At 40.4% G+C, this 13494-nt stretch overlaps 1 protein-coding gene across 3 annotated transcripts in view; it reads right to left on the reverse strand.

Annotated features, from left to right (window-relative positions):
* CXADR (CXADR cell adhesion molecule) overlaps positions 1-13494 on the reverse strand; it is a 212100-nt gene that overhangs the window by 95894 nt on the left and 102712 nt on the right. Inside the window, exon 8 of one of the 3 annotated variants that reach the window (XM_005548920.5) lies at positions 9464-10975. The exons of the other annotated variants lie outside the window; for them this stretch is intronic. Within the exon in view, the coding sequence (XP_005548977.3) occupies positions 10901-10975 (75 nt within the window). The 3' untranslated portion in view covers positions 9464-10900. Of the gene's footprint in view, positions 1-9463; positions 10976-13494 lie in introns of those variants that run through there. 3 annotated transcript variants of the gene reach the window in all.

Raw genomic sequence — 13494 nt, forward strand, 5'->3', positions numbered from 1 at the left:
TTAATATCCCTGCATATTCCATAATGGCAAAATACCAGGAATTACTATTAATTTTGTTAGATGTAAAAATGGCATTATGAATTTTTTCAAAACCATATTTTTTAGGGATGCATCTTGAAGTATGTAGGAGTGAAATGACAGGATTTCTGAGATTTGTTTTCAAATATTTAGCAAAGAAAGAAAAAGCAATTACGCAAGTGTGACACAATCTTGGTAATTTTAAATCTCGATGGATATTGGGCTTCATTGTGCTTTGCTCTCTATTTTTGGATATGTTTAAAATTTGTCACTTCATACGATTTTCTAATTTAGAAGTAAAAAATAACATATTCTTAGGTCTCTTGATAAATCCTGAATCTTAGAAACTTTCATTCGAGTGTCTTTTTTTAATTCAAGAACGAGCCCAATATATTTTTGGGTAGCCTTGATTTCTTAGAATCTCACTCTTAATCTCCCAACTACATCCAACCCCAAGATGCCCATTTATCTCCCACCTGGTGCAGTTTGGAGACATCCTGGGTTATTCCGGCAATGCTCAGACAGCTTGATGGCTGTAAATAAAATGGCCCATCTTGGTGTTTTCCTAAACAGAAACTATTTTCCCTGTAACTTTATTGACTTCACCTTTTTCCACAGGCAGAGTTTATCACTCTCCACTTTGATTTATTTATTTATTTGTTTGTTTGTTTGTTTATAGCGCCAGGGTCTCACTAGGTTGCTCAAGCTGGTCTCAAACTCCTGGGCTCAAGTGATCTTCCTGCCTCAGCCTCCGAGTAGCTGGTATTACAGGCATCCACCACCATGCCCAGCTCCTCCATTTGGTGTTGTCATAGAATTAAAATAAAGGCCTATACTGGAGTCTTAATTACAAGTTGTTATTTTATTTGTCTGTTTTGGTTTTCGCTTTTTTGTGGGTTTTGTTTTGTTTCATTTGTTTTGTGTAAGACAGGGTCTCACTCTGTTCCCAGGCTGGATTGCAGTGGTACAATCACAGTTAACCACAGCTTCAACCTCCTGGACTCAGGTAATCCTCCGACCTCAGCCTCCTGAGTAGCTGGGACTACAGGCACATACCAACATACATAGCTAATTAAAAAATTTTTTTTTCTCTCTGTTGCCCAGGCTGGAGTGCAGTGGTACAATCACAGTTAACCACAGCTTCAACCTCCTGGACTCAGGTAATCCTCCGACCTCAGCCTCCTGAGTAGCTGGGACTACAGGCACATACCAACATACATAGCTAATTTTTAAATTTTTTTTTCTCTCTGTTGCCCAGGCTGGAGTACAGTGGTGTCATCTCAGCTCACTGCAATCTCTGCCTCCCAGGTTCAAGCAATCCTCCCACTTCAACCTCCTGAGTAGCTGGGACTACAGGCCTGTGCCACCACACCCAGCTAATTTTTGTATTTTTAGTAGAAATGGGGTTTTGCCATGTTCAGGCCAGACTGGTCTCAGACTCCTGGCTTCAAGTGATCAGCCCACCTCGGCCTCCCAAAGTGCTGTGATTCATTGGCCTCCTTGTCTCTTACCCCCAGTAAGTTGTAAGCTCCTTGAAGACAGAGATTGTGATGGTTAATTGTATATGTCAACTTGACTTGCCATAGGCTGCCCAAGTATTTAGCCCAGCATCATTCAGGGTGTGTCTGTGAGGGTGTTTTTGGATGAGATCAACATTTAAATCAGTAGACCTAGTAAAGCAGATTGCCCTCCATGCTATGGATATGACTCCTCTAATCAGTTGAAGGCCTCAACAGAGCAAAAAGGCTGACCCTCTCCCAAGTGAGAGAGAATTCTTGCTGCCTGATTACTTTCTAAGAACTGGGACATTGGCCGGGCGTGGTGGCTCACACCTGTAATCCCAGTACTTTCGGAGGCCGAGGCGGGTGGATTGCCTGAGGTCAGGAGTTCAAGACCAGTCTGGCCAACATGGTGAAACCCTCTCTCTACTAAAAATACAAAAGTTAGCCAGGCGTGGTGGCGTGCACCTGTAATTGCAGCTACTCGGGAGGCTGAGGCAGGAGAATAGCTTGAACCTGGCAGGCAGATGTTGCAGTGAACCAAGATCACACCATTGCACTCCAGCCTGGGTGACAGAGCGAGACTCCGTCTCAAAAAAAAAAAAAAAGAACAGGGGCATTGACTTTTTTCTGCCTTCGGACTCCAACTGAAACGTTAGCACTTCCTGGGTCTCAAGCCTGCCGGCAATGGGACTGGAACTACACCAAGGACTCTCCTGGTTCCAGGCTTTCAGACTCAGGCTAGAACTACACCATTGGTTCCCCTGGGTTTCCAGCTTCCCAACTCATCTTACAGATCTTGAGACTTGCCCGCTTTCATAATCGCGTGAGCCAATTCCTTAAAATAAATCTCTTTATATATATTTATCCACATCTTATTGGTTCTGTTTCTCCGGAGAACCCTGACTAAAACAGAGACCATATCTTATGCATTTCTAAGGGCCCAGAAGTTGGAACAGTGCCTAACAAAGAGTAGATGCTTCTTTTAAAGGTTTGCTGAATGAAATGGTGCTTTTACAGTCTCTTATGTGTATAACTTTTATTTGATTATTGATTTGTTTGTGTATAAAAAAAGTTGGGCTTTGAGAAAAGGAAAAGTTGAGTTCTACATTAGTGTGAAAAAAAGAGAATCACTTGCTTTTAGAAAAAATCAACTAAAAAGTTAATCAACTAAAAGAAAGAAACTACTGAACTAGACCAGAATTGGACTTGTTTCCATATTGTATTGACCCAAACTTTAAATTTGTTCACACATCCTTACTTTTACCAGTCTGGGTCTTAATTTTCTCATCATGGTCCACAAAGCTGGATCCTAATCTGGCATCTCATTGGCTTTGGACCTTTGTCTCTCTCATGTTTAAGAGTAGCAACTACAAGTTAATTTTCCTAACATTGCTTTTATCTTGTCTCAAAATTTTTAGCAGCTCTCCAATATCTACTTCTTTTGCTCTGGTATTCAAGCGACTCACAATCTTATCTTTTATTTACTTTTAAATATTTTGTGGAGACCATGTTTCCCAGATGGTCTTGAACTCTTCGGCTCAAGTAATTCTCCTGCCTTGGCCTCCCAAAGTGTTGGGATTACAGGCTGGTGAGGCCGGATGCATGAGGTGCCACATGCAGCCTCACAATCTTAACTTGCCTTTTCTAGCCTGTTTTTCATCAATGTCTCAGTCACAAGTCCTTTGTCCTTCCTTGTTGGTTAATGACACCCCATTTATTACACATCTAACTAAATTTACTCCAGTTCCTTTTTTTTTTTTTTTTTTGAGGTGAGTTTTGCTCTTGTTGCCCAGGCTGGAGTGCAATGGCGTAATCTCAGCTCACCACAACCTCCGCCTCCTGGGTTCAAGTGGTTCTCTTGACTCAGCCTCCTGAGTAGCCCGGATTACAGGCATGAGCCACCATGCCTGGCTAATTTTGTATTTTTAGTAGAGACGGAGTTTCTGCATGTTGATCAGGCTGGTCTCGAACTCCCGACCTCAGGTGATCTGCCCACCTCGGCCTTCCAAAGTGCTGGGATTACAGGCATTAGTCACTGCGCCCGGCCTACTCCAGGTCTTAAAATGCCTTACCTCTTGCTTGTAGCCAGTCCAAATTCTCTCATGCAATAGTGGAGAAAGAACAAAGTTTGTAGTTAGGAAACCTTGCTTCTTGTCTCTTTCAATACCACCATGTGTGTGACGTGGGGCAATTGTGGCAATTACTTTTCTGGAACTCAATTTCTTTTTACTATATGATAACAGGGGGAAACAAAAGGGTTCTATGTTCTTTCTCAACTAAAAAAATATTATGGTTTCTTTACCTTTCAGCACAGCTCTTGTCATTAATTCAACAAACAGTTCTTGAGTGCTTTTTATGAGCAATAAACACCTGCTCTATGAAGCCAGCCTTAACACCCACTACCCCATTCCCAGCAGCTGCACTTGCTGACCCAAGTGCACTGATTGTTTGTGCCAGTCATTATTGATGTGATTTTTATGCCATATCATCTTAAATATAGTATTAGCTCCTTATCAGCAGGGACTTGTGCTTCTGCATATCCTTGACAGATAAAGTTGTCAGGCTTTAAAAAGTATAGCCTGAGAAACTTACTAAAAAAAATGCCGATTCCTTTGGAAACTTTTCATTAAGTAAGAAATAAAGAAAAAAAATGTTGATTCCCAAGTCTCCCATCTACCCCCTTCCAATTCTGATTGAGTAATTGGTAATCTGCATGGTAATAAATACCATTATCACCACCCCATGGTTCAGATTCAGGTGGCCCAGGAACCAACTTTGAGAAAAAACTGCTCTGCAGTATATAGCACATTTTCTTGCTTACAATTAACATGAGATCAAAAATTATTTTTTAAAAAACCTGTTTTAATTCCAAGGGGATAGGTATGTTTGCAGTGACAAAGATCTAAAATAGAAAATGGCTCATGAGAAATGGGTAACTCTTAAATAGTCTGCCCGTATATGAATAATAATACCCATGAAGAAAGAAAAGGGGGAAATGCACAGGAAACCGAAAAGACTGCATAAGGTAGACCAGCGGTAAATGAAAAAGTTATTGGCTGAAACCCACAACAATGGGGAAGGGAAGGCTAAATGTCAAAAATGGGCTGATGGTTCTCAAAAAGCTGTTTTGCTAAGTTCAGAGAAAGTGTTCAGACTACTGCTCAGTGCAGATGGAGGCAAAAGTAAAACCTTCAGAATCTCATTTTGTTTCATTCTTTATTCTAAGAAAAGCAACCTTAAATAAAAAAGAACAGAGCTAACGTCCTAAGGTGAGGAGTTAAAGAAAAAGAAGAAATAGTAACTTTGAGGGGATTAATATCTCTGGTGCTAGAATCATTTGTAGATTTAGGGTACACTGCTGATAAGTAATTAAATGAGGACATGTTTAATATAAGAGAAATATCAAGAACTTGTAAATGGTGTATGTCTGATTTTGAAAGAAGATGAAAAGTGATTCGAAAACTACAGACTTGATCTCCAGCGCTTTAAAGATTTTTTTTTTTTTTTGAGACGGAGTCTCGCTCTGTCGCCCGGGCTGGAGTGCAGTGGCCGGATCTCAGCTCACTGTAAGCTCCACCTCCCGGGTTTTTACGCCATTCTCCTGGCTCAGCCTCCTGAGTAGCTGGGACTACAGGCGCCCGCCACCTCGTCCGGCTAGTTTTTTGTATTTTTTAGTAGAGACGGGGTTTCACCGTGTTAGCCAGGATGGTCTCGAACTCCTGACCTCGTGATCCACCCGTCTCAGCCTCCCAAAGTGCTGGGATTACAGGCTTGAGCCACCGCGCCCGGCCTGCTTTAAAGATTTTAGCACAGATTAGTAAAAAGTTTATCAACAATTAGAGATGAAAGAGATGAAAACTTTGAGCTAGTTTAGGTATACCAAGGACAGTAATGCCAAACTACTTGTTTTCTTTTTAAAAATTAATATATCAATTATATATCACAGTTGTACATACATTTGGGGTACATGGCTATTTTGATACATATATACAATGTGTAATGATCAAATTAGGGTAATTGAGATATTTATCACCTCAAACACTTTTCTTTGTGTTAGCAACATTAGAATTCTCCTTTTCTATTTTGAAATCTACAATAAATTGTTTTCTTTCAGAGCGTCAGAAGATACCTATAGAAGTTGCTATAATGACCTCAGCAAGGCATTTGACAAACTAATGGTATTCTTATGAATAAGTTTAAAAAAAAATAGTTCCTTCGATAAATTCAGAGTTAGTGGACTCACATTTTTTGCCCAAACATGATTAATGCAGTTGGGCCTCTGGGGCTTTTCTTGGCGATTCAACAAATATTTATTGAACATTTTACCAAGTACAAGAAACCGGTCTAGGTAGTACAAATCTAGGAGTGAATAAATCAAAGTTCCTGCTCCCAAAAGTCTTAGTAAAGGGAGACATATAATAGATAAACAAATATATTTTGTCAGACGGTGGTTAGAGAAAGAAAACAAAAAGCAGGTTAAGGGGTAAAAAAAAAAAGTGTAGGCCGGGCACTGTGGCTCAAGCCTGTAATCCCAGCACTTTGGGAGGCCGAGACGGGCGGATCACGAGGTCAGGAGATCCAGACCATCCTGGCTAACACGGTGAAACTCCGTCTCTACTAAAAAATACAAAAAACTAGCCAGGCGAGGTGGCGGCGCCTGTAGTCCCAGCTACTCGGGAGGCTGAGGCAGGGGAATGGCGTGAACGTGAGAGGTGGAGCTTGCAGTGAGCTGAGATCTGGCCACTGCACTCCAGCCTGGGCGACAGAGCAAGACTCCGTCTCAAAAAAAAAAAAAAAAAAAAAAAGTGTAATAGGGGATGTTTCTTTTATAGGCTGGTCAGAGAGGCTGATAGGATCTGGTGATGCCTGGGCAAGGCCCTGCTGTGTAATGAGCTGGGTAATTATGCAGGGGAACAATATTCCAGGTAGCAGGACAGCAAGCATATGGGCCCAGAGATGGAAGCATGTGTGGCTAAGAGACCCTATGGTAGGCAGACAGCAGTGCCCCAAAGATGTCCATGCCCACATGCCTGGAACCCGTCAATCTGTTATATTCTGTGGCAAAGAAATTGCAGATGGAAATGGCATTTCAGACCTTAAGATAAAAAGATTATCCTAGATTATCCAGGGTGGGTCCAATAGAGTCACATGAGCCCTTAAAACAAAAAACTTTTTCTGGCTGCAGCAAGAGAGACTCAGCAGAAGGGAAACATGAGAGAGATTCCAAACATGAGGATAGCATGCACTGTTTCTGGCTCTGAGATCTGGGGACCCGTGAGCAAGGACTGTCCTCTGGGAGAAAAGGGTGGGCCCTAGGTGACACCAGTGAGGAAACAGGAACCTCAGTCCTGCAAACTGAAGGCACTGGATTCTACCAACACAGGAAACAGCCAAAACAGTTCAGACTTCCAAACTACAGAACTGTGAGATAATAAATTTATGTTGCTTTAAGCTGCTAACTGTGTGGCAATTTGTGGTCTTTTGCTTTGGAAGTAATAGAAAACTAATACGGACTATGAGACTTGATTGAAATGGGAGGGGAGTATAGCAGGAGATGAAGCAAGAGAGGGAGAAAGTATGGGCTGGGGGAAGAAAGGAAATGAGGGGTCAGCTACTGTGGGGCTTAGTAGAACATTGTGAGACCTTTGTCTTTTACTGTGGATGAAATGGGGAGCCTATGGGGGTTTGGGCAGAGCCATGACACGATCAGCCTTACACGATGGAAAGGATCACTGTGAACTACCCTGTGTAGAATGCAATTAGACAAATGTTGCAATCGTTCATGCAACAGCTTGAACTAGGGAAATTACAATGGACATAGGAATGGTCAGATTCTGGATACGTTGGGTTGAACCATTTAAAACTGCTACTTGAGTGTCTCAAAAAGAGTTGAAAATTAGGTTGAATCAAGAGGATTTGCTCAGGGGTAGCTTATGGGGTGTTGGGGAAAGAGGGGTGTCATTGCTGACTCCAAAATTTTTGGTTCGAGCCATGGAGAAAAAAGATATAATGAGGTAACAAAGATGAGTGGCAAGATTAGCGGGAGTTGCAGGACAAGGGCAAAGAAGGGTTTATCTTGGGACATGTTATGTATGAAAAGCCTATCAGCTATCCAAGTGGAGATGTCTATTACATTGTTAGATACACAAGTTTGAAGAGGATTATGGGGAGCTGGAATGATTAATTAGGGAGTCCTCTCACACAGGCAGTACTCAAAACCGTGGGGTGAGTTCAAACACGGAGGAAATGAATGTAAAGAGAGGAGTGATGCTGCCTCTGGGCTTAACTGTTTTCGAAAGTCTCTCTGACATTACAATTTTTTTTCTGATTTGTGACTACAAATATATCAGTAAGCACACAAACCAAAATATTGTTTAAAACATTTAGTTATGTATTTAATGAATTATCTGTCTATAAGATAATAAAATCGAATTAAAAAATACATCAAAGAAATAAAGGGTCCAGAATAAATAAATACTTCCAAAATAAAGAGTCATCACTTCGGCTGGGTGTAGTGGCTCACACCTATAATCTCAGTACTTTGAGAGGCCAAGGTGGATGGATGGCTTGAGCCCAGGAGTTCAGGAACCATCTGAGCAATGTGGTAAAACCCTATCTCTACAAAAAAATACAAAAATTAGCTGCGCATGATGGCACATGCGTGTTGTCCCAGCTACTCAGGAGGCTGAGGTGGGAAGATTGCTTGAGCTAGGTGACACAGCAAGACCCTGTCTCAAAAAAAAAAAAAAAAAAAAAAAAAGAGTCATCACTTAATTTTAGATATTCCAAATTAAACAGATTATATACTTGAGAACGCCCAGTGAAATTAGCATAAGCTATACACCCATATTGAAGGAGCAGTGAATATATTCTCCCCATGGTTTTTGCTCTGAAACATTTTAGTTTCTTAGAATGGTGCACCTTTTTATGTTGTGTTTATGTTGAACATTCAGTGAGAAGAATTATTCTCTCCTATTCGTTCCTTAGCTCCATGATAGTTCAATATTTACAAGTCTACAATTACAAACAAAAACAAAACAGAGTCACCAACCTAACAACTTCGTTCTACTCTCTTTCCTTCTATACATAATACCTCCACTGTGTTTTGGTCATTGCTAATGATACACGTCATAGTTTATTCGTCTCACCAACTTTCCTTCTGAAAAAAAAGTTATTTGTGAGCATATTAAGCTAGGATAAAAACACTGGCAAAAAATTTTCTGTCATAAATCTCTTTTCATGCCCCCCTGAAATAAAGCATATAGATATATGCATTATATATAGGTATAGATATGTCTTTTCATATCACAAAAAGAGTTAGTTGTAACTTCCTACAAGGTAAAGAAAAACCTGACTTGCTGCAATTACCTCCAATTACCTTTATAAGCACATCGTTACAAAATATTTTGCCAACCACATCACAAACATTATTAATGTATTAACTATAGTCCAAGTTTTGAGCTCCTCCTGGGCTGGGGTGGGGTGGGAACAAGCTCTTTATGGTAACATTTTATTGGGTCATCTGCTGACAAAGCAGAATTTTAAAAGCCTACCTGTAATCACCCTAATTAAGCCATCAAGTGTCAGGACTTGCTGTGTGAATCTGATTAATTCTCGCCATCTCTGTGGTGCAACTGATGTTGCCTGTATTAAAGGAGTGACTCTGCCTCAGAGGCAATTTCTTTATGTTTATGCCTTTCCACCAGTCTGTATCAGAAAATTACAAAGAAGGTTTGCAATGATGTCCTCATAAGTCTGTGAAACTTCCTTTCAGCTGGGAGCCCAACCACATACAAACCCTTTTATTATATACTTACACCATTATTGTCTTTATACTTTTATGTGGTATTTAATTCATTATACAACTTGTAATGTGTAAAGTAGATTGCTCACATATGTCTTAGTCTGTTTGTGCTGCTACAACAAAATACTTGGAACTGAGTAATTTATAAAGAACAGAAATTTATTTATCACAGTTCTGGAGACTGGGAAGTCCAAGATCAAGGTGCCAGCAGGTTCTATTATCTGGTGAGAGGTGCATCCTCCAGAGAAGAGGAATGATGTACCCTCACATGGCAGAAGGTAAGTGGGATGAACAGCCTCCATCAAGCCCTTTTATAAGGGCACCTAATCCTGTTCATGAGAGAGAAGCCCTCATGGCCTAATTACCTTCTAAAGCTCCCACCTTTTGATACTGTTGATCGCATCAGCAACACCTGAATTTTGCAGGGGTCACATTAATTTATCGCAATATATTTAACTGGATTGTGAGCAATTTATTGTTTCCTTTTGATCCTTTCTAATGTGTGCACTGTTCCCAATGCTTTAGCACAAATATTTGAGATGGTTATGCTGCAGATCCTCCTCAAAACGGACATCCAATCCTCCTTCCCCCATCCCCACCCCATCCTCACTACCACACAATTGACTGAAAAGAGCTAAGAAAAATGAAAGCAAGGTAATTTGTTTTCTTAATAAAAGCATGCTTTATGTTGTTCACTAGGGGATTTATGTTTTAAAACCTATTTATCATCATGCCTGTAAGAAAATGCTATTGAATGAAGGTTGTTGTGATGGTTGATTTTACGTGTCAACTTCGCTAAGCTACGGTGCCCACATCCAGATTGCTAGATGTGAATGTGCTTAATATTTATACTCAGTTGACTTTAAGTAAAGGAGATTACCCTGAATAATGTGGGTGGATATCAATCAGTTGAACACTTTAAGAGCAAAAACTGAGGTTTCTTGGAGAAGAAATTCTGCCTCAAAACCATAACATAAAAATCTTGCCAGTGGATTTTGGGTTTAAGACTATAACTTCAACTCTTGCCTGAGTTTCCAGCCTGCCAGCTTGCCCTATAGATTTCGAACTTGCTAACTCCCACAACTGCATGAGCCAATTGTTTAAAGTAAATCTCTCCTCTCTGTCTTTTTTTAAAAATTATTTGTTTATTTTCTCTCTGTGCCTCCTATTGGTTCTGACTCCAGAGGACCCTGATTCATGCAGTTGTATTTCAAGCAGTTATTTTATTTTATTTTTTACAATATTTCTGAACCTCTTCTTAATTGAATACAGGCATATCTAGTTTTATGGCCCTTCACCTAATTGGAACTTGCAGATACTGCATGTTTTTTCACAAATTGAAGATTTTGACAACCTTGTGTGAAGCAAGTGTATGAGCATCATTTTTCCAACAGCGTGTGATCACTTTGTGTCGCTGTGTCACATTTTGGTAATTCTCACAATATTTCAAACTTTTTCAAAATTAGTATCTCTGTTACGGTAATTTGTGATCAGTGATCTTTGATGTTACTATTTTGATTGTTATGAGGTGCCATGAAACGCACCCATATAAGGCAGTTAACTTCATAGATAAATGTCACATATGTTCTGACTGCTCCACCGACCTTGGCCATTCCACTGTCTCTCTCCCTCTCCTTGGGCTTCTCCATTTCTGAAACACAACAACATTGAAATTAGGCCAATTAATAACCCTACAATGGTCTCCAAATGAAAAAAAAGAGTCACACATCTCTCATTTTAAATCAAGAGATAGAGATGATTAAGTTTAGTGCAGATGACAGGCTGAAAGGTAGGGCTCTTGTACCTACCAGTCAGCCAAGTTGTGAATACAAAAAAAAATTCTTGAAGGAAATTAAAAGTGCTGCTCCAGGGAATACACGAATGATAAGATAGCATGATATTGCTGATATGGAGAAAGTTTTAGTTTCTGGATAGAAGATCAAACCAGCCACAACATTCCCTTAAGCCAAAGCCTAATCTGGAGCAAGCCCCTAACTCTCTTCAATTCTACCAAGGCTGAGAGAGGTGAGGCAGCTGCAGATGAAAAGTTGGAAGCTATCAGAGGTTGGTCCGTGAGGTTTATGGAAAAAAGCCATCTCCATAACATAAAAGTGCAAGGCGAAGCAGCAAATGCTGATAGAGAAACTGAAGCAATTTATCCAGAAGATCTAGCTAAGAACATGGTTGAAGGTGACTACACTAAACAGCACATTTTCAATGGAGACAAAGCAATCTTATAATGGAAGCCATCTAGGCCTTCATAACTAGAGAGAAGTCAATGCCTAGCTTCAGATCTTCAAAGTATAGCCTGGCTCTCTCTCTCTTTTTTTTTTTTTTTTTTTTAAACAGAGCCTTGCTCTGTCACCCAGGTTGCCAGACTAGAGTACAATGGTGCCACCTTGGCTCACTGAAACCTCTGCCTCCCAGGCTCAAGCCATTCTCCTGCCTCAGTCTCCTGTGTAGCTGGGATTACAGGCATGCACCACCACACCCAGCTACTTTTTGTATTTTAATTCTGTATTTTGTATTTTGTATTTTTAGTAGAGATGGGGTTTCGCCATATTGGCCATGAACTCCTATTGGTCTTGAACTTCTGGTCTTGGACTCCTAGAACGCCATGTGGGTCTTGAACTCCTGGTTTTAAGTGCTCCACCTACCTCGACTTTCCAAAGTGTTGGGATTACAGGCTTGAGCCATTGTGCCCAGCCTGGCTGACTCTCTTAATAGGGGATAATGCAGCTGGTGACTTTAAGTTGAAGCCAGTGGTCATTTACCATTCTGAAAACCCTAGCGCCCTTAAGAATTATGCCAAATCTTCTCTGCTTATGTTCTAGATATAAAACAACAAAGCCTAGATGACAGCACATCTGTTTACAGCATGGTTTACTGAATATTTTAAGCCTACTTAAAATAAGCCTACTTAAGTGACTTATTGCTCAGAAAAAAATATTCCTCTTAAAATATTACTGCTCATTGACAATTTACCTAGTCACCCAAGGGCTCTGATGGATATCTACAAGGAGATTAATGTTGTTCCATGCCCCACACAACATCCATTGTGCAGCCCATGGATCAAGGGATAATTTAGAATTTCAAGTCTTATTATTTAAGAAATACAATCATGGCCGGGAGCGGTGGCTCATGCTTGTAATCCTAGCACTTTGTGAGGCCGAGGCGGGCACAGCACGAGGTCAGGAGTTCGAGACCAGCCTGACTAACATGGTGAAACCCTGTCTCTACTAAACTACAAAAATTAGCAGCGTGTGGTGGTGTGTGCCTGTAATCCCAGTTACTCGGGAGGTTGAGGCCAGAGAGTTGCTTTAATCAGGAGGCGGAGGTTGCAGTGAGCCAAGACTGCATCACTGCACTCCAGTCTGGGCGACAGAGCAAGATTCCATCTCAAAACAAACAAACAAAAAGAAATAAAAAGAAGAGAAAAAGAAAAGAAAAATAACTATATTTATAAGGCTATAGCTGCCATAGGCAGTCATTTCTCTGATGGCTCTGAGCGAAGTAAATTGAAAACCTATGGAAAGGATTTACTATTGTAGATGCCATTAGAAACATTCGCAATTCATAGGAGAAAGTTAAAATGTCAACATTAACAGAAGTTTGGAAGAAGCTGATTCCAACCATCATGAATGACTTTGAGAGATTCAAGAATTCAGTGGAGGAAGTAACTGCAGATGGGGTAGAAATAGCAAGAGAATTAGAATTAGAAGTGGACCCTGAAGATGTGGCTGAATTGGTGTAATTTAATGATAAAATGTGAATGAATGGGGAGTGTCTCCTGTTGCCCAGCCTGAAGTGCAGTCGTGTGATCATGGCTTACTGCAGCCTTTGACTCTTTGGACTCAAGCGATCCCTCCCAAGTTTCTGGGATTACAGGTGTGAGCCATGGTGCCTGGCTACAAAAAGGTGTTTTGAGATAGAATCTACTCTTAGTGAAGATGCTATGAACATTGTTGAAATGACAACATAGAATTTAGAATATTACATAAACTTAGGATAAAGCAGCAGCAGGGTTTGAGAAGATGGACTCCCATTTTGAAAGAAGTTCTACTGTGAGTAAAATGCTACCAAACAATGTCGCAAGTTACCAGAGAAATCTTTCATGAAAAGAAGAGTCAATCAATGGAGCAAACTTCATTACTGTCTTTTTTTTAAATT

Source organism: Macaca fascicularis, chromosome 3 (assembly GCF_037993035.2).
Source record: "Macaca fascicularis isolate 582-1 chromosome 3, T2T-MFA8v1.1".
Classification (NCBI taxonomy): domain Eukaryota; kingdom Metazoa; phylum Chordata; class Mammalia; order Primates; family Cercopithecidae; genus Macaca; species Macaca fascicularis.